This window comes from Montipora foliosa, chromosome 10 (genome assembly GCF_036669935.1).
Source record: "Montipora foliosa isolate CH-2021 chromosome 10, ASM3666993v2, whole genome shotgun sequence".
Taxonomy (NCBI): Eukaryota; Metazoa; Cnidaria; class Anthozoa; order Scleractinia; family Acroporidae; genus Montipora; species Montipora foliosa.
In genome coordinates, this window is record NC_090878.1 from 18,462,902 (window position 1) to 18,487,446 (window position 24,545).

Consider the following 24,545-nt stretch of genomic DNA (forward strand, 5'->3'; position numbering starts at 1 on the left):
TCAGGAATAATTAATAGGAATCTCGTTTATTAACAGCTATCATGATGCGTTAATACAAGGGCAGTAAAAATACAGAATATACAGGCGGCGTACATCGGAGACTGCAAAGCTATACTGTAAATAACAAGTATACAGTGAAAAGTATTCTGAACATTTCTGGAGGAAAGAAAATATAGCACAACTTAAAAAAGCTTACAACAAAAGTTTATTACAACGCTCATATCAATACTTCTCGAATGAGCAAACATCATCCTGACACCCTTGGCAGCCCGCACTGATTACATCATATTAGCGTACAAGTACGAATGTCAAAAGGAAATCTTACAGAAAGGTAGCGAGAGATGCCGTCCAGTGACCTTGAACTGCCAGAAATGTCTGCATATACCTGACTACAAATAGTCATGCGCACTACCAGACTATGCACACCTAAGTGTGAATACCGAAACACCCGAGCTACGATAGCGTACATTTTATAACATGAGAAAATACATTTGTCGCAGAAACCAAGTACACACTTGAGCGACTACACGAATTCGTTTATTAGTTAATGAATTAATACAGGATTATAGGCAAGCTTGAATTTTTTGGAGGAAAAAAATAAAAAGTGGTGGAAAACCTGTTGACTGCTTGTTTGAAAAGTCAATAAAATACTATTCTTTGTAACTACGCTCAAGTTGCCATTTGCGCGGATTATATCGACAGACAATAAAATGGACATCGTGTTCTCCTCGCAATTCTCTGTAAGTAAAGCACTGGTCAGTCAGTTTTCTCTTCTAAACCGCATTAGAGTTTTCATTATGTTATTTACAAAATAACTAGACTATGACTAAATCACCTCCTATTTGTCGATAATACCTCACTTCACCACCCGTTTGAATTAAGAGGTTTCCTAGTCAGTATGCACTGGTCAATCTATGCATTGATCGTAATCTCCGAACAAGTTTGCATTAAAAGCTCAAAAAGCCCATTTAAACGGTTTCAACATTCATTCAACAAAGTTGAAAGGGTGTTGAGCAAATGTTGACAACAAGTTGTGCGGAGACGCCTCAAATGGTTTTAACATGGCGCCAAAAATTGAGCTAACGTTTTGATTGCGAGGAACTAAGAACAAGAAACCAGACTCTCGCGTCCACTTACGGCCACGTGTGAGCATGCGTGCGTTCTGCAAAATGTTGAACGAACTGTTTAAACGGCTTCAGCTCCATCCAACATTTTCTAGAACAAAATAAATGTTGAATCGATGTTGAATGAAAGTATAAATCAGTTTGAATTTGATAAAACACTCTTTCAACATTTTTGTTGAAGGACCTGTTCAAAAACTCCTAACATTTGGTTCAACAAAATGTTGAATGCATGTTGAAGCAAAAGAGGAAACCGTTTGAATGGGCCTTACAACTAAAGGCCGAGATACTCTGGGCGACAAAGTCGCAGCGACAGGTCTCTGGGACAAGCTGCTCCGTGTTTATTACTTGCAAAACAAATCGCTGCGACGCAACGTCTGTTCGGTGCACAAGCAGTGATCTTGTGTGAGGGGGGATCTGAAATAGTTTTCTAATTCAATATGGCGGACAATATGGAGCTCACTCATTGATTCATTTATATTTGTTGCAGAAGTGTACACACGGTGCAACAACCACTGCTTTCGCTAATTTTGTCGCCGCTATCAGTCGCACGAATTCAAACTGGTTTGAATTCGTGCAACTGATCGCAGTGACAAAATTCTGCTGTAGCGACAATGATTTTCACAAAATTAACTACGTGTCACACGTGGCGAATTGTTGCGGCGACTTGTCCCTGTGACGTGTCGCAGCGACGTATCGCCTGATGTGTCCCGGCCTTAAAGAATCAAATATTTCTACTCATTATAATGAGTAGAAACATTCGGAAAATACAAATAAAGATATTTGAAATATTTGAGTAGAAAGACATCCAATGCATATTAATTAAGAGATCAAACAAGACTCTTATTTCCTCGTTTTTAACCTTCTAGAAGTTTCCCTAAGAAATTGCCCAAAGAGATCACTCATATCCAAACGTTTGCACGATATTAAATTTCTACGGTCATTTCATTTTCAATCCTAGTACTTTTAGATTCTAGACATTTGCCTAATAAATCGCCCATTCTGAAAATATTTTTCCTTGGCCCCTCTGCGGCAATAACTTAGAAAAACCCCGTTTCTGAGAAACTTCCTGTCTGTTTGATTTTGGAAGTTGGAAGTAACCTTTTTCTAGCAATTTCTTCAATAGAAAAGTTCGAGTCTTAAAACCTTCCGCTTATCTCAATTAGAAGATTACGTAATTTCTACGTTCCTAGTTTTTTAGCTTCTAGAAAATTTTCCCAAAGATTCGGCCAATTTTTAACAAAAATTAGCTGGAAAGGAATGGAAGGTTCATATACGGAGCTACAAATGAATAAAATAAGGGTGCGTTTCTTTGGGAGAATCCAAGATGGATTTACTATCTCAGATAACACGGATATTTCGTTCTCAAAGAAACCAGTATCCGAAAACGGATTTTTCTGGCGTGAAAGCCCACTTTCAGCCGGTCAGGATTAACGTAATTTCTATCAAATTGAAGTTCTGCGAAAAATTTACGACTTTCTGTAAATTTCCGGTACATTGAAGAACAAAATGGCACTGAAAACTCGACATGATACAAGCAAATTGGCGGGAGTGTGTGTTTTCACAAGACTACCCTTGGCCAAACGTAGTGTTTTCGGATCCGTCTCCCAAAGAAATGCACCGATCATGAATCCTAAAAATCGGGATTCAGATCTAATGTAATGAATCCACTCGGAGAGTGAATTCCTCAAATCAATAATCCATTTTTTCGGGTTTTAGTAAGGATTTTAGCGAAATCCGCTTTTGGATACAAGGATCCGGATTTCCATTTCCCAAAGAAACCCACCCTAGGTCTACAAACATACTTTACAAACAAAACATATCTCTTGTCTTCCTTGACCGTTTATGAGGTTTAAATGCTTTAACGCTTTCAAGAACTCATATAACAATTGAAGAAAGGAAAACGACATACTGACGCATCGGAGTACAAGAAGTAGCTGTCTCAACTTTTGGATGCCGTTTCTGAAAAAAAAAAAGGTAAGGAAGAAAAAGACAAAAAATAGCCGGTTCGACGGCAATTAGGAATTTCGTTGTTTGATAAATGAATAAAGAAATTGTTTTCATCGATAGCAATGTTTGTACATAATTACATGTGATATGATGAAATGGACAAGTGATCCTTTCAACTATCTGGACAATTTTAAGTGCTTCACAGGAACAATTAAATGAACCCAACAAAACGACCTGCTCCAAAATGTTTGGCTTCAGAGCTCAGTTGGTAGAGCATTGCACTTGCATCGAGTCCCGTTGGAGCAACCTAAATTTTTCAGGTGTCTACTTAAACAGAAAATTCCTTTAATTGTCTATATAAGTGCGAGGATCACTTCTCCATTTCGTCAATACCTCCACTAGAAAACATACATTTTATTCATTCATTCATAATTACATGTGCTTATAGATAATAGCAACAATTCCTATTCAACTAAATGTCACGGTAACAGGTAGGCTACAAGCCTTTAATATCAAACTTCACTTTACGCAGGTAACCGGCGATCACTGAATTATTTCGTTTCAGTGCATTGCATGGCTCACAGTTATCTGCAAAAAGCAAAGTTCCCGACCCGGTGAATGCAGGCAATACTTACTTCAGTGGCTAGTGAAAGCAGTTCGTAAAAGAACAACATAGGCGACCAATTTTAACCATTTCTCTGTGAAGAACTTACCTCTTGACAACTTGCTGACTAAAAACCTCTACAATGTAATTCCTTTCAGTAATTAAAATAATATTCGAAAAAACACTTACCATTCTTTTCAAGCCCGTGGTGCCCAAATTCGAACGTGACATCATCGCCAATTAGCACAAATGGCGCCCAGTCTTTTACGGCAGAATACTTCTCCGTCTCCCGAAGAGATTTCATAGCATATTGAAGAGCTAAACTTGCACTTTTTCGATCTGCCAAGTGTTTATAGAATTTTTTCATGAACAGCAAGGTTGCCTCATCATCGATTGCCCAGAGTGACACCAGAACAGACCGGGCACCAGCACACAGAAAAGCTCTTGCTATTCCTACTACACCCTCAGAATTGACCTCTCCCCGGCCACTGTGACAAGAGCTCAGAACAACCAGTCTTGCCCGAAGACCAACTGCACGAACATCACTCATTGTTAACATGAAATCTTCCTTTTCTGGAATGTGGGATGCGCGTTCAGGATTTGGGGCCAAAGCAATTTCTCCAAATTTCGAATCTCCATGTGCTGCAATATGGATTAAAGCAACTGACTTCATTCTTTTCAGCACCTCAGCTTTCGTTGCATTTCTTCCAGTGAGAGGAGCGGTCTGCAGAAGTTCTCCAATCATCTCCACCTCTTGTATAGCGCACGGCAACTGCTCGGAAATGGGTTCACCATTTTCGTCAGTGACTTCCTCTAAGCACGGATCACCCACAAGCAGAGCTTTACTGTTACTGTAGAAGTTGTCAGGTGCACTTGTAATGAGTTTTAAAGCGGACAATGAGGGAACAGTACGGATCCTGACAGAGTCACTTAATGCAGAAAAAGGAGCCAAGCAAAATGGTCCATCAGGAACGAACATTAAGTCATCACCTTGAAGCAAGTCTGCAATGGGACTGATTAAGACATCAAACAAAGCCTGCAAAGAGTTATTATCGGAGAGGGTCAAAGACTGAAAGGTCTCGGAAAGAGCTTCCCTACCGCAAAACAAGTGTCTCGGTAGCATGTCAAGTGTGCGATTCTCGCATCGGACAACAGTTCCCGCGCCAATCTGTTTCAAAGTGGTTTCTATCAGTGAAGCGGCACTTCCATTCTTTATTTCCTTTTGCCTAAAGTTTATTCCACTTCCTCCTCTCAGAAGCCAAAAACTGATAGTGTTCCCTTCAAGTGCTATGAAAACTGTTTGTAAGGGCAAATATTTCATAACAGCGGAGATAAATTCCGTCGTCGCAACTGCCGAGGAAGGTTCTTCATCAACTCCAAATTGCACCTTCAAAATGTCTGTCAAAGCCTGGGCTCGTCCTTGTTCAGCAGCAAACAAAGCCTCATCAACCTCTCCATTCTTTAAAAGTGCTCTCCATAAATCTGTGTACGCCATTTGTTTTGTGTCACGAAAACTTATTTTCCATGCATCTTCTGATTGAAGAAGACGCCTAATTTCATCGAAATGTTTTATGCTTAGACGATAAAAACTAAGGCCTTTGCACAACAAGCCTAAATTTTCATGAACAAGACCAAGGTTATAGCAACCGGTTCCCTGTCCTACTGGATCCTCCGTTTCTTTGCAAATGGTAAGCTGTTGTTCGCAAAGAAGAAGAGCATTTTCAAGTTCACCCATTCTGTGATAAGCCATGGCGAGATTACCGATGGCCTTTCCCTCCCCGGCCCTATCCCCTACTTCTTTTGCAATGCTAAGATGTTGTTCGTAATACTCTATGGCTCGCTTAAAATTGCCCAGACTGGCATGAGCGTTGCCGAGATTACCAAAGGCCTTTCCCTCCCCGGCCCTATCCCCTACTTCCATTGCAATGCTAAGATGTTGTTCGTAATACCCTATGGCTTCTTTAAAATTGCCCAGATTGAGATAAGCGTTGCCGAGATTACCATTGGCCCCTCCCTCCCCGGCCCTATCCCCTACTTCCATTGCAATGCTAAGATGTTGTTCGTAATACTCTATGGCTTGCTTAAAATTGCCCAGACTGAAATAAGCGTTGCCGAGATTACCATTGGCCCCTCCCTCCCCGGCCCTATCCCCTACTTCCATTGCAATGCTAAGATGTTGTTCGTAATACTCTATGGCTCGCTTAAAATTGCCGAGATTCCGATAAGCGTTGCCGAGATTACCATTGCCCGCGCCCTCCCCGGCCCTATCTCCTACTTCCATTGAAATTCTAAGATGTTGTTCGTAATACTCTATGGCTCGCTTAAAATTGCCCAGACTGAGATAAGCGTTGCCGAGATTACCATTGGCCTTGCCCTTCTCGGCCCTATCCCCTACGTCTTTTGCAATGCTAAGATCTTGTTCGTAATACTCTATGGCTCGCTTGAAATTGCCCAAACTGAGATAAGCGTTGCCGAGATTACCATTGGCCTTGCCCTTCGCGGCCCTATCCCCTACTTCTTTTGCAATGCTAAGATGTTGTTCGTAATACTCTATGGCTCCCTTGATATTGCCCAGACGGTGATAAGCGTTGCCGAGATTACCATTGGCCTTGCCCTCCTGGGCCCTATCCCCTACTTCCATTGCAATGCTAAGATATTGTTCGAAATACTCTATGGCTCGCTTGAAATTGCCCAGACTGAAATAAGCGTTGCCGAGATTACCATTGGCCTTGCCCTCCCCGGCCCTATTCCCTACGTCTTTTGCAATGCTAAGATCTTGTTCGAAATACTCTATGGCTCGCTTGAAATTGCCCAGACTGAGATAAGCGTTGCCGAGATTACCATTGGCCTTGCCCTCCCCGGCCCTATTCCCTACGTCTTTTGCAATGCTAAGATGTTGTTCGTAATACTCTATGGCTGGCTTGAAATTGCCCAGACTGAGATAAGCGTTGCCGAGATTACCATTGGCCTTGCCCTCCCCGGCCCTATCCCCTACTTCTTTTGCAATGCTAAGATGTTGTTTGTAATACTCTATGGCTCCCTTGAAATTGCCCAGACTGAGATAAGCGTTGCCGAGATTACCATTGGCCCCTCCCTCCCCGGCCCTATCCCCTACTTCCATGGCAATGCTAAGATGTTGTTCGTAATATTCTATGGCTCCCTTGAAATTGCCCAGACTGTGATAAGCGTTGCCGAGATTACCATTGGCGTTGCCCTCCCCGGCCCTATCCCCTACTTCCGTTGCAATGCTAAGATGTTGTTTGCAATACTCTATGGCTCGCTTAAAATTGCCCAGACTGTGATAAGCGTTGCCGAGATTACCATTGGCCTTGCCCTCCCCGGCCCTATCCCCTACTTCCGTTGCAATGCTAAGATGTTGTTTGCAATACTCTATGGCTCGCTTAAAATTGCCCAGACTGTGATAAGCGTTGCCGAGATTACCATTGGCCCTTCCCTCCCCGGCCCTATCCCCTACTTCTTTTGCAATGCTAAGATGTTGTTCGTAATACTCTGTGGCTTGCTTAAAATTGCCCAGACTGAGATAAGCGTTGCCGAGATTACCATTGGCCCCTCCCTCCCCGGCCCTATCCCCTACTTCCATTGCAATGCTAAGATGTTGTTCGAAATACTCTATGGCTCGCTTGAAATTGCCCAGACTGAGATAAGCGTTGCCGAGATTACCATTGGCCTTGCCCTCCCCGGCCCTATTCCCTACGTCTTTTGCAATGCTAAGATCTTGTTCGTAATACTCTATGGCTCGCTTGAAATTGCCCAGACTGAGATAAGCGATGCCGAGATTACAACAGGTATTGCCCTCCCTTTCCCTATCCCCTACTTTTTTTGCAATACTTAGTTGTTGCTTGAGGTACTTTCTGGCCTTTTTAAAATTGCCCAGACTGTGATAAGCGTTGCCGAGATTGCCACAGGCTTTTCCTTTTCCAGCACTGAAACCTATTTCTTTAAAAATCCTTAATGCTTCTGTGTAATCCCTCTTAGCCTGTTCAAAATAAGCCAAGCCATAATAATAACCACCCAGATTGAAATAAGCAATACCCTCCCCTTTTCTGTTTCCCTCTTTTCTGGCAATGCTAAGGTCTTGTATATGCTCCTCGAAAACGTTCATCTTTTTGTCTGCCATTCTTGATTACAAGAACTCTTGAGAACAAGGAAGGTCGTCTTTGAAAGAGAGGGCACTCCTTGAAAAGTACGAAAGAAAGCATGAGAAATTTAATGCACTGTTCACAAATGCTGCAGGTACGTAGCCAAACCAACACTAAAGAGACCGCCGGTCATTATGAGTCTTACAAAGACAATTTTCTGCTGTTGACGTCAAACTCTTTACTTCTTTTGTTGAGCCCTTTGTCTGATTTAAACTGAATTTTTAAAGACAGAATTGACCGCACAAAATAGACGTATTTAAATGGCATAAATTTGTCTCATATCAGACTCAACTCAGCCAAAGTAATACTGTTGTCTTTTTGTCATCATGTTTTCGTGATCAAATCAAAATTGCTCCGTGATACCACTGCTTAAAGCTGGTTGTCAATCACTTTTTATGACATACAGACTACTCTAAATGTCCCCTGGATTCTCAAAGTTGCTCTAGAAAGTAATTATCCATAACCGTCTTGTAAGTGGCTTAAATAAATTACAGCACATTTACATTACACCACATCATCACAGTATACATTACACTAAGTTTACGTTTTCTCTACTTTTCGTATTACTAATTAGCTCTTTACCACTGATTGACCTGTACAAGACGTCATCTTGCGCTTGATGGCAGTGAACATGCCATACGTGTGTGTTTATTTACATTACAAGGCCTTTGTCTCTTAGGTCTGATTATTTGGTTACCTAGTTCAAGGCAAAGAAACTTCCACTAAACTCTCGGAAAACTAATTCTTTATTCTATTTAAGCATCGAGAGAAAAGACGTCATCTTTCAATGCAAATCTGCAAAAATTATTAAAGAACTGAACAAATCCTAGAACGGTCTTTCTTGGAGATGTGCTTGACTAACATCTTTCTTGGAAACCATGTATTTCTCAATTGGCTTGCAAAATCTCTGAATCCTACAGCATTTAATTTCAGGTACAGTTGCTCTTCTAAATTTTGTTTCAGAACTCTGTACTACTGTTTAGTTTATCCTTATAGTCATTATTGTATTATTGTGCATGTACAAATCCAATCTTCTTAGTCTTGTCTCTTTGCAAAGCGTACAGTCAGCAAAGCGTACAGTTGAAGAATGATTTTCATTTTCAACTCTGTAGAACTATTCTTCGCAACTTCTGGTACCTTCTAAGTACTAGAAAGCTTGTGGCAAAAGAAAAGAGGTTTAAACTGATGCATACTTCCCTTTTTTGCAATGGAAACACGAAATAAACAAAACTAAAGCCTTAGAATACCCTTCAGATTTATCACTGAATTGTATGGCACCCACTTTGAAATAGGGAGACGAGTAAGGCTTCGAGAACGCTATCTAAAAACATCATTTAGCATTATTGTAATAATTTCGTGAGTATTGCAAGTCGTTTGGCGTGAAAGGTGCACATAAACATCCCTGAACTAAGCTTGTCATGAATGCGTTGCTAGTGTTTGGGGAGAAAATTGAAAATTCATCATCAGGTGCTCTCGTTCTCCACAAGACCTCAAGTTTGATCATTTCACGTCGTTGTCAAGACAAGAACGGCAAAGAAATGTATCAAAATGAAAAACGCACGTGCAGCGCGTGCAAAACTATTTATTTTGCTCATTGAACTTATTGTTATGTTGGTTTCTCATAGCCATTGTCATCGTCGGCCTTTCTTAGGCCTCGTCCACGCTCATCCGGATATTTTTTAATCCGCAACTTTTTCTTTCCGAATTTAACAACAACTTCATTTCCCATTTGAGAGGTTTACAGTAATGGAAAATCCTTAACCTAAACAAAGAAATGAAAGAAGAAACCAAAAATAGAAACCAAAAATATTCCCATCCAAACGTAGCGTATTCAAATCGAATTTGCCCCTACACGCATCCGAAGCGTATCTGGATTCACTCCAGTACTCAAGACTCCTCAAGGAAACAGAGGTAACAAAGCATGCGCCATAAAGAAATAATATTGTCCTCGGCAGCCATCTTGAGAATTGATTTCACGGCAAGGAACTCAGCTCGATCTTGTTACACCATCCGAATAAAAACATTTTCCAGATTTAGCGTCCACAAGGTTCTGGATTCATAGTGGATTAAAAAATATCCACTTTGGAGAGCGTATTCAAAAAGTTCGGCGTGAGTTCAGGATCTATTGGACTGTGACATCATAGAAGAAGTCAATGGGCTCGCGCCATGGGTCACCCCAACAGTAAACATTCCAAAGGCGGATGATGACATTCATTTGTGCGTCGACATGAGGCGACCAAGTGGGTCCATACCCAATATCAACTGTAGATGAGTTGCTGCACAACATGAATGGTACAAAAGTTTTTAGCAAGCTAGTGTAAATACATTTAGCTGGAACTTCAGAACTCAAGGGTCACGCCAGATCACCACTCTCGTAACACACAAAGGCCATACACATACACAGTTTTAAGTGTTTGGCGTAAGTTCAGCAAGTGACCTCCACCAACATGGGATATCAATTGCTCAACATGAGATATTTACAGGACTCTGCGCAAGACCATGGAACGCTTGAGGAAGCATGGCTTGCCTTAAAATGTTGACAAATGCCCGTTTAGTTTACAGTGCTTATGGGCATCATCCTGTCTGAGAAAGCAGTCGGCCCGAGGGAGGAAAGAGGTATTGCTCTGCATGAAAGAAGGGAGCCTGTAAGAGTCAGCAAAGTAAGAAGCTTTCGAGGACTGGCTAATTATAGCAACACATTCATTCGCCGTTTCGCTACCATCAAAGAGCCGTTCCAAACCCTGCACCCGCATCGAACGTTGCATGATCCACCTACAACCCTTCAATGTGACTGAATGGCCCTCTTTCCTGTTTGATAAATCACAACAAAGCAGCAAACCATCATTGGTCTGTAATCCACGAACCGAAGTGATTTTTCGTTTCCGCAGATGTTAGTCGGAGAGTGTATCAGGGGCACCCAACGAGAATATAGTTCAAAACCACTTAAACATAGCATTGTTAAACGTATTTTAGTATTTAAACGGTAGATATGGGCATATTTTTATCCCCTAAAAATTTTTCATCTGTTCGGATTCCCTAGCTGAAAGTCTAGTGATCCGAAAATTATAGGGATCAAAACTTACATTTTCGAAAATTTCAACCAGAAAAAAGGCCCCCGAAAATTCTAGGTGACCTTTTTAGGGTAACAATCCGTTAAAAATGATCAATTATACCATTTTTTAGATGTTTGAAAATCCTAGGACAGGCAGGCAAGCAAGGAATTTGAGAACAAATGCTCCGAAAATTCTAGATCTCAAATCGTCTTCCGAACAGATATCTTCCGAACATTGACGTTGGGTGCCCCTGGTGTATCACTACAAGAGAAGTTGAGGAACATCTGCAGTGGATGAAGAGTTCAAAGCTCTGAGAAAGGCAATCAAAACTGGTCGATTAGAGGAATGCAAGGCTTACGCACCAGCTGCAGGTAAACTGTGTGTAATTAGGCAAATAGTCCAAAGATGTACCCACACTGTACTACCAAGCAAGCTAAGATCTCAAGCAATTGCCTTGATCCATGAGAAAGGGGCACTTGGGAATTGTCAGGAAAAATCAAAATCAGAGGAGTAAATTATGGTGACCTTGTATGGAGAAGGCAGCGGAAAAATTCTGCAAATCCTGCTGTAAGTGTCAGTTGGTTGCTTGTCCAAATCCACCAAAGCCATTGAAGCCAAGAGCATTGCTAGAATGCCCTTGGCAGGACCTGGTTGTACATCTTCTAGTGTGACCACTCCCAACTGGACATTCGATTATGGTCATTGTTGACTACTACAGCCGTTATTATGAGTATGTGGTGAAGAAAATTTTAGCCACCATGGTCTTCCCTTAACATTGAAGTCAGGCAATGAATCTCCATTCAGCTCAAATGAATGCCAGGAATACTGTAAGCAGAATGGAACTGTGCCCCTTGAAACATTACAGGGCTGCCATTAAGGGCCGGGGACCAGGGATTTCCCACAGCTACTATGAGCACGACCACCCGCTACTTTAAAATAGAACCAAAAATAACTTTGAGAAAGTCTACATTGAGAATGAAATATCTATGAAAGAAAATGAGTAAACTTGAAATTTCTGGAACATGCAAAACCTCTGCTTTACAATAAATGCAAGTTGGAGTTCGTCCACAAAAAGACCTTCCCCAGGTTTCTGTTGCGAAATGTAGGCGCACAACTCTCAGTTGTCAATTTCAATATGTCAAGAATGAATGAGGCAGAGGAAACTCGAGACCTCTTTTTACGAGTGCAGCCTCAAGTCAATCGAGTCAAAGAAATGTAGACCCCAATATCTCCCCATTTAAGTAGGATCATTCAGAGTCTTGATTCTTGTGTGTACAAGAAGGCACTCAAGCTTAGAAAACTTAATGCAAACAAAGCGTAAACGATAGCCAAAGTTAAAACTCAAATTCTGGCCGCTACTGTATGTTGATGTATTTCTGCTAAAAAACCAACATAACGTCTCCATACTAAACTCTTTTAATTTTGACAGCACATTTTGATAAAAAAAACCCTTTTATGGAATATCACAAAGCTCTGAGACTTGAAAACACTTGGTTGCTTTAACTATTCTAATTCTAAATTATTTATTTATTTACTTATTTATTAGCAGAAGCGACAATCAAGAAAACAAAAAAGGCCCATTTTCCAATAACTACATATTGCCGGTTGTCCAATGTGCAATACGTCACAGGAAAGGTCCATTTTGTCACCAAGAGAATCATTTCTGAGTCTCAGAAAAAGCCGAAAGTCATGATTCGTGAGTTTTTTGTTCAGAACCAGCCTGAGCTTCTTGACCAATGGAGTAGCAGCATAAAAAGCACAAAGCTTCACATTATTTCTCATACAATCCCTGACAAAATTAAACAGCTGAAGGCACGCATTTATGGGAAGAAATGCAGTCGAGTTATCTCAGATCTAAAATGTCAGGAGATACCATTCCGAGTTTGGAAGCTTTAGACTCAAATGAATTAAAAACAATACTGCTATACATGCACTATTGTATTTTTGTAGCTGCATGCATCCTTTGAAGGATGTACAAGAATACATGCTATTCATATGCCAATAAGTGGATGCATAATGATTTCTAGAATCTACACTAATCAGGGCTTCTGATAGGATGCGGAAAAAAATTAGAAGATTATGCGGAAATTTTTGGCCATATTATGCGTAAACATGCGTTGATATATGCAGAAATTACACCGGATTATGCGGAAATTTAAACATTTATAGAACTACATGTAATAATTAGGCCCGTCCAATATATTTACACGCTTATGGTAAATCAGGACTCGAAATTGCGACCAATACAGTCGCCTTTTCCCTTTGCGATTAAGATATCTGGCCGAGTTGCCAATTTGCGACCAGCATTCACCGTTAAAATAAAAGGGTTAGTAATCGGCATTTCTCCGAAACTTTTGCTAAAGGAAATAAAGCGATAAAAATTTTTTTTGTTTCTTGTAATGAACTTTGTTTCAATTTGGAGATATGGAGAAAAATTGTCATGTGGTTGAACCACGATCCATACCCTCGATCATTCACCATTTTCAGCGGTTTTTTACACATACGTATTGCGGGCTCTTTGTTTTGTACAACTTCATCGCAATGATTGTCCCTACTTTACCAGAGTTACAAATGATGCAATTTAATTTGCTACTATAACTTGCGGCTAAATTTTCATACCTTGCATCTTTTTTTAAAAATTTCGAGCCTAGGGTATGTTATGAAAACGGTTTAACTAGAGTCCAAGCTCATTCCCGAAAAATGAGTGGAAACTGCTTACGAACTTTTCATCTTGCGAACGAAATGGCGTGTTTTCTTCAATGTTCAGGAAAATAAGCTTTTCAAAATAGTCAATCTCTTTGGCTTTTGTGTTTGTGAGGGTGGTAAGCAGCTGCTTTATCACTAATTAGTAATATCAGGCATTTCTTCAGTTTTATGCGGAAAATATCGTCATTGTGCGGAGGATGCGGATTTTAGCGAATTATGCGGATCCGCATCGCCGCATCCTGTCAGATGCCATGACACTTGCAGTTTTGCCTCAATTTAAGCTTCAAACCCTAGGCACTTATTACTTTCAATTCTTCATTCATCCAACAGGGAAAATAGAATCATATACATGTATATGGATCACAAGTGAATAATGGCAGTGATTGTTTCCACTGTAACCCACCAACAACATAACATAACATATAGCATAGAGCTTGTTTGCATCGCGTGGGTGGGTGAATTACGTCGCCCACAAGTTAACTCATGATACTGTTGATGTTTACACGACAACTAAAAAGAACCATGGATCGCATATCCGATTTCACATCATTCTTTACCAGTCTTTATGCGCGGCCAGATGGTTTTCGTCGATTCGCAAGTGTTGTTATGCTTATGTTCGTAAAGTATATTAATATTAACGTCCAAACTAGAGAATTTCATGCCAAATTGTATGAAAGGGTAGGATACCATTTAAGAAATCTTTAAAGTAAAAAGGTAAGTAATTTATTTTCGTGAAAGAGGCCTCAAAAATTATATGACAAATGTTTCGAGAGTAAAATCCGCCATTTTGAAGGATAATGTTATGTGATATTGTTACCGAGTCTAATGCTCCCAGTTTGGAGTGGCCATAGAGTTCTGATAAGAACTGTTTGGTTAGTTTTGCAAGACCGGTTTCGGAAACTTATTCATTATGTAGAACATCATAATAAGCCACAGATTAAAACAACATTGTCTTCACTCGTATGTGTTTTTATTTAGTAGACAAATGTTTCCTTAGTTTGTTTTACATAAGTTCTTAAGCTTTATAGTAAAGTTTGCATGCATTGTACATGCACGGCAACCTGTGTTTAACCTAACTTCCTAGCCTAGCTAAATAATATTGTATTGTATTTACATTTGTAAACTTCTATGAAACTAGAAAAACACTTCATTTTAAACAGTTTTATGATAGAAAAAGACTATTTGCTACGAACTGGCCCATTTAAATGCCTGCATGCCCTGAAAAGCTGGTGGGCTGAAGTGCGCTTCTCTAGGTAATTCTCCCAGAGATCTTGGCCTCTCTGTGTAATAATTCAATCAATAGATAAAATGGCATCTGAAGGTTGGTCAGAGATCTATGAGTTTTTAGGCTAGCCTCTGTTCCTTTTTATACGCAGGTTAGGATCAAAAACTAAAATCCATTGTCTAGTAGCTTTCATACAATTTGGCATGAAATTCTTGCGAATCGACGAAAACCATCCGGCCGCGCAGTCGAAAGTGAACTGCTAAAGAATGATGAGAAATTAAATGCCGCTGACAGACGAAAACTCAAATCGGATATCCGATCGATGGTTCGTTTTTCTGCCTGATAGTTGTCGAGTAAACTTCTTGTTTTGCTTTATCTTATAACATCAACAGTAACTTCGAATGTGTAGGCGAGTTAACTTTATGTGTAGGCGAATTAACTTCAAACGTGTAGGCGAGTTAACTTCGTTGTAGGCGAGTTAACCTGTAGGCGAGTTAACTTGTGGGCGACGCGACCGGTTACCGCGTGGGTCATACATTTAAATACATTGTCTACAATAAAGCTTTAAGTAAAGATGAGCAACTTACCACTGTTGGTCCAAACAGATGCTCTTCTGTGTGAGCTCAAACAGTGGCTTCATCAAGGGAAAGAATTCTGCAATGGTGATTTGATGAGGTTATTACACTTGTCTATCAAAATTAGTCTCTGAATAGAATACTTCTCTTTACACACAGCACAATGCAAACAGAGTGTCATAACTGCGGAATACAGCTGCAGCTCTTAAGAGATACATGTACAGTAACTGTGCACGTGGTGTAAAATTATTACCACCCAGCCCTAGTAGTGTTCTAAGTATCTAATTCTGAAGTGGATAGTTGTAGTGAAAAAATATCACCCATTCTCTTGAAATGTTGTTAAGTATATTCTAAAGTGGATATCCTGATACGCAGTAAAAATAACCAACAACTGCAACATTTTGGCCTATCTCTTTCAGTTTAGTCTCATTGGTTATTCAGTTTTAAATTACAACGAACTTTTTCTTTTTCATTTTTAACGGCTTTGTTGGGACGATAAGTATCTAAGTATCTTAGCTTTAATGATGAAATGATATATGAAATGAATCATATGTGAACTGCGGATATGAAATCAAGTGAAGCTATGATCTTCGCAGTTATGAGCGCAATTTTTGCAATTGCGTAGAGAAGCCTGAAAAATTCAGGACTTCAACGGGGTTTGAACCCGTGACCTCGCGATTCCGGTGCGACGCTCTAACCAACTGAGCTATGAAGCCACTGACGTTGGGAGCTGGTCATTTGTGGGTTCTAATGGTCCCGTGAGGAATGAATCAATGATGAAATGATATATGAAATGAATCATATGTGAACTGCGGATATGAAATCAAGTGAAGCTATGATCTTCGCAGTTATAACTGCGAAGATCATAGCTTCACTTGATTTCATATCCGCAGTTCACATATGATTCATTTCATATATCATTTCATCATTGATTCATTCCTCACGGGACCATTAGAACCCACAAATGACCAGCTCCCAACGTCAGTGGCTTCATAGCTCAGTTGGTTAGAGCGTCGCACCGGAATCGCGAGGTCACGGGTTCAAACCCCGTTGAAGTCCTGAATTTTTCAGGCTTCTCTACGCAATTGCAAAAATTGCGCTCATAACTGCGAAGATCATAGCTTCACTTGATATCTTAGCTTTATAAAAAAATCCATTTAATTTGTTTTGCACATGAGAATAATGTATCAATTCATCCATCGTATTTTTCTTATGAATAGGTTTAAATTCAAATTGTAAAACTCATCACAGCTGAAGATGGCATAAGCATGTCGAAACAGTCATATCTTGTAAAAATTTTAAAATGTTGTTTTATTTCTTCAAAAATAGTTTAAATATTACGCAACATTATCTCCTTAACTGAAACTGTGTTTTACACACCTCAAAGAGTATTGCACCGAACTCAGAGGATGTACCGAGTCACATTTACTCATCAGTTTTGTCAAGCATTACAAGAGGATCAGAAGGGATACTCTAAGCAGTTGGGTTAAGATTTCACTGGATGCTACTGGAACAGACACAATGCAGTTCAATCCACATAGCACCAGAGCAGCCTCCACTACTGTAGCTAGAGGGAATTCAATCAGCTTGCAAGAGATTCTTGATACAGCTGCTCTTCTATGACCACATTTTCTCGTTTTTATGATACATGTAAGCCTATCGTTCAAGTAACAGTTTGACACAGGTGCTCTTAATGTTGCTGTTATGAAATAACTAATTGTTGTCTGTAAGGGATGACATGGTAATACACCTGTTTACAGTATGTTGTGGACTTTGACTTGTCTGTTGCTTTGAAATCTTATGTAAGCCACAAGCCACTGGTAACGATGTAGAATTTAAAAATTAAAAGCGTCTTAACTGTAAGGTGAAGTTTGATTGAAATTCTGCTGAGTTACAACTGACAGTGCCTCGAGGGATTACATGCAGGGTCCGAAATCAACTTTTTGGTGCAGGTGCCAGCTGGCAACTACAAAAACTTTTCAGTCGTCAGATGCAAAAGTTTTGTCGCAAAAAGTGTCCATAATTTTCTAATCCTGATCATAGACAGAAAACGTGAATTTCTAAAATACATTAATTTTTATGCAGAGTTTCAAGTATTTGTATTTCCTACTTTGCGAATGATCGAAAAAGGATCAAAGACTACACTTAGAGCTTTCAATGCATTTCCATTGAAACAAATCGAAAGGTGTCGAAGTTTGAAGATTGGACATAACCTGTTTCGTTAGGAATGTACTTACCCAGTACAAAAGGCGGGCTAGCATGAATTACTAGCATCACTCACAACTGATTGACTGTGGCATACCCGGTGAAAGGAATACTGACATAAGTTATGTAGTGGCTACAACAACTTGCAAAAATAATAATGTTGAGACACTTTCATTTAAAAACACCTTTTCTAGCTTCCAATACCCGCCGTATCTAGAATTTAAACCCTTCCCACTCCCCATTTCAATGTTGACTACTTAAGTTTCCGACACTTTTTTTGTCTTGCTAGCAACACTGATGGGGGGGGAAGGACTGCAGTGCGAGAGATAAGGTTAGGTCAATTAATAACGCCCCAAGAAGGTGAGGTGTCGCCACTACATGTATTTTTGCAACTTGTTGTCTGATTGATTCCAATAATTTTGCAAGTGCGGATTTGAATCCTGTAGGGAAAATTTTCAACTTACAAAAGCAGGAACTAAAGAAACAATAATTGTTAGATATCGTGTACTGTAAGCTCTGAAACATTTTAGAAGTTTGCGCGCGAATTGCAAAGCACAATGTACCAAACACGAAAGGATATTAATTACTAACATATGTTGGCATCGATTTTCAAGTGTTTGGACTTATCATCGCTAACAGAAGACTCCGTACTATGTACTAAAGCGAGCAAAGTATTTTGCACTGCAGACCTGATGCTCCGAATGTTACACATGGCTTGTATTACATGTACGTAACACAATAACATTTATTGTGTTCCTTGCTGATGTCAATGGGGATGGTGGCATTACAGTTGAAAATCGTATCTTCCAGGAAACAGCACAATTCAACTAGTACTTTCTTTTCTACTCAATCCAACACATTACCAGATGATTCATAATAAAGTTCACACAGTTAGAAACCCTAGTACATATCGTCTATTCCATTTACCAACGGTCTACCTTCCAAACAGAGTCTACCATCGCCACAGCAAGAAATGGCATCATATTATTTTCTCAGTGAAAAGCTGTGGTAGACCGCATAGACCGTTTCACATAAATGTCATAATGCGTAGCTGGTACAAATTTTGTCACTTCTGTACCTCATTGTAAAACAAATCTCGCAAAGGATTTAGCACAATCAGGTAGTTGCTTTTGCTCAGTCGGTCATTCCAAAGAACAATGAACCTGACACGTCAATTAGAAGACTTGCTACTAAGCGTTAGCAATCCCTTCTCTGAAAGGAGACTAACGCGAAAGCAATTAAGTACATGTAATGTTAAAAATGGACCTGTATGAAAATGTATCTTTGTACAACAATGTTTGCTAAGGATTTGTTTTTCCCAAAGTGGATGTTCCCTTTTCATGGCATGTGATTGCAGTTAAAGGAGAGGTAATGTCTGTTTCTCATACGCAAACAACAGCTAATTTTGTACACGTTGCGCGTGTTTTAGATGTCAAGTGTTGACCGAAATATACTTGTTTAAGGCAAATTATTCCGAAATTGGTTCCAGGATGTTTCTACATTGTACCGTACTGTAAAAAGCGAAAGGATGGAAATCACACCTTTTGATGTACATGTAGCAAATTATGTGTACATGTATTTCCGACTTGACTCACAGAAAGCACTGAAATGGCTTCAATTTACGTCATACTGAAACCCCGCCAAAATCCAGGCCATTTTCCATTTACAGTAGATCAGAGAATTACACCTTTTTTCTTTTTGGAGCACCATATTAAATGCAAAGGATATATGCTTTCCCATTCCAATAAACAAAGTGACCGTATGGCAATACAGTGACAACCAACTCAGACAATCAGCGTCAAAATTGTTGCCACGTTGACCATTTCTACCCCCTATGCTGCAAGTGTTTCCGATCTTACTGTTATACAAAGGTTTCTACAGAGATGCTACAAGAGGCGTTATACGTCGGCCAATTACAATATATATGAACTTTTGGCGAAAAGCGACAGACGCCTTTTTTGTAGCCTCAAACGCGATTATCATCCATTAAAAAGCTTGCTCCCAAGGTACAAAGACCATACTGTAAACCTTCTAAGGAACTCCATCGTCAGGCCCTGCATTAACACTGAACGTTTTAAAGATAGCTTTTTTAATAGATTAATTTTTAAATATAATCTAGCTGTGTAATCTTTTTTATTCATCTTAATCATTGTAATTTTTATTGTAACATCAGATATGTAATTTTATCGGATGCTTTTAATAAAGACATTATTATTATTATTATTATTATTATTATTATTATTATTATTATTATCATTATTATTATTATTATTACTATTATTATGCCGCATTTCTTCTGTCTTTTAGCCTTCTTAGGTAGTCCAATTTACCCCCTTGCCCCGCGAACAATGTTTTAGGGTGATTCCTGGGATATTTGGGTACAAATAAGCGACATTGAAAGGGGGTGGGGGAGGGTGGGTCTCATCAATAATTAAGAGCACGATTCAAATTATAGTGTTATTTTACACGTAAAAAGAACTGTTTAAACATAACATTGTGTCAACTAATTTTGTCGCTGATTGTAGTTCACAGGCACTCCACTTTAAATTATAATTTAATGTGGAGTGCCTGTGAACTACAATCAGCAACAAAATTAGTTGACACATTGTGTTGAAACAGTTCTTTTTACGTGTAAAGTAACACTATAATTTGAATCTGAAAGAAACAATTCAAACTTAACAGAAACATTAAGAACCCCAACTGGCCACAACACCAAGGGAAGCTACATGTATACGTGAACCAACCCCAGCAATACCCGAGACACCATTAAGTGAACCTCTGACCAGGAGTGCACCAATTTAGCACGTCAAGCAAGTGTGTAGACTAGTAGAATAGGAATTCATATGCAGTTACTATCCGTAGGAGTATTGTACAATGTAGCAAGCTGAACAACAGTGGATAGCTTGCCAGCCAAAGCAGTCATGCCAGCTCCACCAAGGTGTGAAACAGTCTACCAAACAGATACAAGCACTTTGGGTTGGAATAACAACCTAGTCATTGAGGAGTTCAGCTCAAACTTTGTGATCGAACATTCCATTACCTCTCTTGTTTGAGGCACTTATTCTAACCAAGCAATTTAGTTTGATTATATAAAAGACAAGCAAGGATCACTTTTATCTTTCATCTATAACCCCCACTTGACCTACATGTACACACTTCTCTCACATGGCTGCTTGGTAAGAATTCAAAGCTCGTCAAGTATGGCTAATGACAATGACTATTGTTCGAGTCACTTCTAGACTGCCAGACACAGGTGTCAATACCTTCGTACAAAGTGAAATTCACTTTTGCCTTAAATTAACACAGAAACAAACTGTTTTGTTCATCAGGAGATTATAACTTGCAACCTTTTGTCATTAAAAAATTGACAGGTATTAATTTCTTGATGCACTGTATGCCTTTTTTTCTTCCTTTAATAACTTACATGCCATGCAAGAGTACCGCTGACTTCAATTTTGTCACTTTTGAGAACATTGTTTTTAACTTTTCTGTTACATAAATGACATACTACTGTAGATAGGAAAAGGTGAGGCAATATTACATTCTCAAATTCCATTACACTTGAAGGTCTACAAACTGGCTGAATATCTACAATCATTGCAATGTGACTACTGATTGTGCATGTTTCCTTAATGAGCATAAAATTACGAAGATTTATAACTCTTGCAAAACCGTCCAAACACACATTAAGAAATAAATATAATTCAATAATGAGACTATCCTGTTCTTTTAACTTCTGGACCACAACTTAAAAAGAAGGCCAACAATGTAGCCCTCCCCTCCCCCACCCAGGACAATGTTGTTCAGGAAGATGAGCAAAGAAACAAAGAACCCATCTATATCTTGACATAGTGTTGTGGTGAAGGGGGATGGAAGGGGGGGCAGGGGAGGAGGGAGGGGGAGGATCCATTTCCGATAAAAGCCCTCAAAATCAAACAGCGGAAGGCACGCATTTACAGGATAAAATGCAAGACTTCGAATTATCTCAAATCAAAACCACAAGTCTGAGGTTGGAAACTACAATTGCTTATTACCATAATACAATACCAGGACACTATTGTCTTCTTGCAGCAGTAACCTTTGAAGAACGAGAAATATATAGTAACTACACACACTATTCATAAGCCAATCTCGATTTGCCTCAGTCAATTAGCTGAACGCTGAGCACCTCAGAGTGAAGTGAACTTTGAATTCTTCATTCATCTGACGTGGAATTTTGAATCGTATACGGATCACAATTGTATGGAAACACATTGTCTTTTACATGAATAATGGCAGTGATCTCTTTCACTGTAACTTATAGACAACATAACACAGCACAAGTTATACATGTACATAATCAGAGTTTATATTCATTGCATGGGTCATCTACAAACACAAAAATTTAGGTAATGATGAGCGCCTTACCACTGTTTGTCCAAACAGATGCTTTATCGTGTGAGGTCAAGCAACAGCTTCGTCAATGGCAAGAACTCTGCAATGGCAATTTCATGCAGTTAAATAAATTACTTGCACAGAACTCAGAAGATACAGAATTACTAATCAGTTTTGTCAAGCCTCAAAAAAGGATAAGAAGGGACACTCTAAGTACATGTAGATGGGTTAAAATTTTGCTGGATGCTGCTGGCACAGACACAATGCAGTTTAATCCACACAGGACCAGAGCAGCATCCACTACTGCAGCTAGAAGGAATTCAATCAGCTTGCAAGGAAAGGAAAAAGGAAAGGAACTTTATTTAAGAGTCTAATCTTCTAGCGCCGTAGAGCACTGCTCCCGTTCTGGCCTTGTAGCTCAGTCGGTAGAGCGGCGGTGATCTAATCCGAAGGTCGTGGGTTCAAATCCCACCCTGGTCAGAGTTTTTCTCTGTCCTTGTGTGGGCCCAATTCCAATACTAGGGTTGATCCCTGATGGAATAATTGGGTATAAAAGCTTCACAGTAGTGTTAGGCCTCACTATAACTTAGAACTATTATTCTCAAATGCTACTGAAGGACAATAACTAACGATTACCTAAAATTAGGCTTGGGCCGAGCCGAATTTGTCCTTGTGAATAACGTCTCACATAACCACGGCCTGCTCCCATTCTGGCCTTGTAGCTCAGTCGGTAGAGCGGCGGTGATCTAATCCGAAGGTCGTGGGTTCAAACCCCACCCTGGTCAGAGTTTTTCTCTGTCCTTGTGTGGGCCCAATTCCAATACTAGGGTTGATCCCTGATGGAATAATTAGGTATAAAAGCTTCACAGTAGTGTTAGGCCTCACTAGAACTTGGAACCATTATTCTCAAATGCTACTGAAGGACAACAACTAACGATTACCCATATATGATCCTTTCACCACTTACTTTCCCTTTTCTTAAATTTTTATTGTTATTTTTATTTATTTATATCTTTATGTAAATAGAGTAGACGGTGCTGGGGTGTCTTTTCTTTTTTAATATGTAATTGTGTGTGAATCTGTAATGTATATAGATTTAGTTTTCTTTCTTTTTTTTTCTTGAATTTTTCCTGCATGTTCATAAATCAGTGTGTAAGACTTATGTAATACACAAAATGAAAATTCACTTTAAAAAAAAACAGTGCCTTGAGGGATTACATGCCCAGTCCTCCCTCCCAACCCTTCTGGTCTCGATTAACCTTTGTGCCTTCTATACAGACACAACCCACGTTAATGTATGCACTTGCTATCTCATGTAATCCATCAAGGCAAGTGCTGTAACTCAGCAGAATTCCAATCACGACTTTACCTTACATTAAGTCTTGATTAATTTTTAAATCACCTTGCAATGTTCCTTGTAGGAATAATGAATCCGGCTGCATTTAAATTAAGGGTAAGCAATACAGGAAGATTGTCCAAAGTTCAGAGAAAACAACAAGAAGCCAGTAAAAAGTAAGATTAATCAAAACTAGTTGATTACGCATAATTACATGCAGCTGTTCTTGTTAATTAAGAAATGAGTATCAATGAGCAACTTACCACTGTCGCTCCAAATGGATGCTGATTGCCGTCAGGTGAAAAAACTGCTTCGTCTGCAATGGAAAGAAATGACTCTGCAGTTACGATTTGATGTGGTTATTAAATTATCAAGTCTATCTCCAGATAAAACGATCATGTTTACAGTAAGGACACTTGAACCGTGAACACTTGACATTCTTGTGTATATTTCGACTACTAAGAAATAAAGGCTCTCTTATGATGTATAGTGTTACACGTATAGCATTTTGTAAGTGTAAAAACATTAAATACTCTTGTCAAAAGGACGAGCCCACATTTACTAAAAAATGTACAAACAAATATCAAGTGTTCATGGTTCGAGTGTCCTCACTGTAATATGTAGAGAGTTTATCCTTACACATAACTCAAAGTAACTTTAAATTCGGCGATCAAATTCTGTAACTTTATGAGACAGTTCTTAAACTCTCTCATAAGTGTTAAAACACGGATCGATGATGTTTCAGTTCTGTCGCAAAGCGAGACATAAGACGTACAAACGCAGGTACAATTAGTCTGCTACACGTACATGAAGCTGCTTTGGTGGTACATGTACTTACGTAGTTATTTTCCACAGTGAAATTTGTTAAACGTGTTCTGGGATCCTTTCAATTTTCCAACCACAAACTTCCAGTCTCTCCTTACTTGTCTTATCACAAATGACCGACAATCACATCGATGGAACTGAAAAAAGAGAGAGAGAAACGTCCATGTTGCGATAAAATGCTGAAAGGCACTTTTCCACGATAATCAGGGAATAAGAGAGACCTTGGGAACGAGGCTGATAGGTATGTCATGTATAGGAACGCATTCTGTCCCAAATGTACAATCATAGACAAAAGTAGTTGGGAAGGTTATGTAAATGAACCACACCAGAGCTGTATTCCAATCTGCTTCTGTTAAAGCTCAAAAGAAATAGTTTCACTTTCTCTTACATAGCCCCCCTCCCCCCTATTCA

At 39.5% G+C, this 24,545-nt stretch overlaps 1 protein-coding gene across 2 annotated transcripts; it reads right to left on the minus strand.

Moving 5' to 3' along the window:
- Positions 1 to 24,326, minus strand: LOC137974442 (tetratricopeptide repeat protein 28-like). Of its 2 annotated transcripts, XM_068821427.1 has the most exons (6): positions 24,148 to 24,326; positions 23,573 to 23,625; positions 22,007 to 22,073; positions 15,407 to 15,473; positions 3,865 to 7,871; positions 1 to 3,083 (listed from the first exon to the last, which is right to left on the minus strand). In XM_068821427.1, exons 5-6 carry the CDS (start codon positions 7,811 to 7,813, stop codon positions 3,064 to 3,066), a joined length of 3,969 nt encoding a protein of 1,322 aa, XP_068677528.1. In that variant the 5' UTR covers positions 7,814 to 7,871; positions 15,407 to 15,473; positions 22,007 to 22,073; positions 23,573 to 23,625; positions 24,148 to 24,326; the 3' UTR covers positions 1 to 3,063. The 2 variants fall into 2 exon arrangements, with proteins under 2 accessions (XP_068677528.1, XP_068677529.1); XM_068821428.1 differs by lacking the exons at positions 23,573 to 23,625; positions 24,148 to 24,326 and adding an exon at positions 22,610 to 22,898.
- Positions 24,327 to 24,545: the final 219 nt, after the last annotated feature.

Excerpts from the sequence above, each read along its gene's own strand:
- LOC137974442 (XM_068821427.1), bottom strand. The coding sequence starts at position 7,813 with ATGGCAGACAAAAAGATGAACGTTTTCGAGGAGCATATACAAGACCTT. Across the intron at positions 3,084-3,864 it reads CCACGGGCTTGAAAAGAATG|AAACGGCATCCAAAAGTTGA; the intron begins GTAAGTGTTTTT and ends TTTTTTTTTCAG.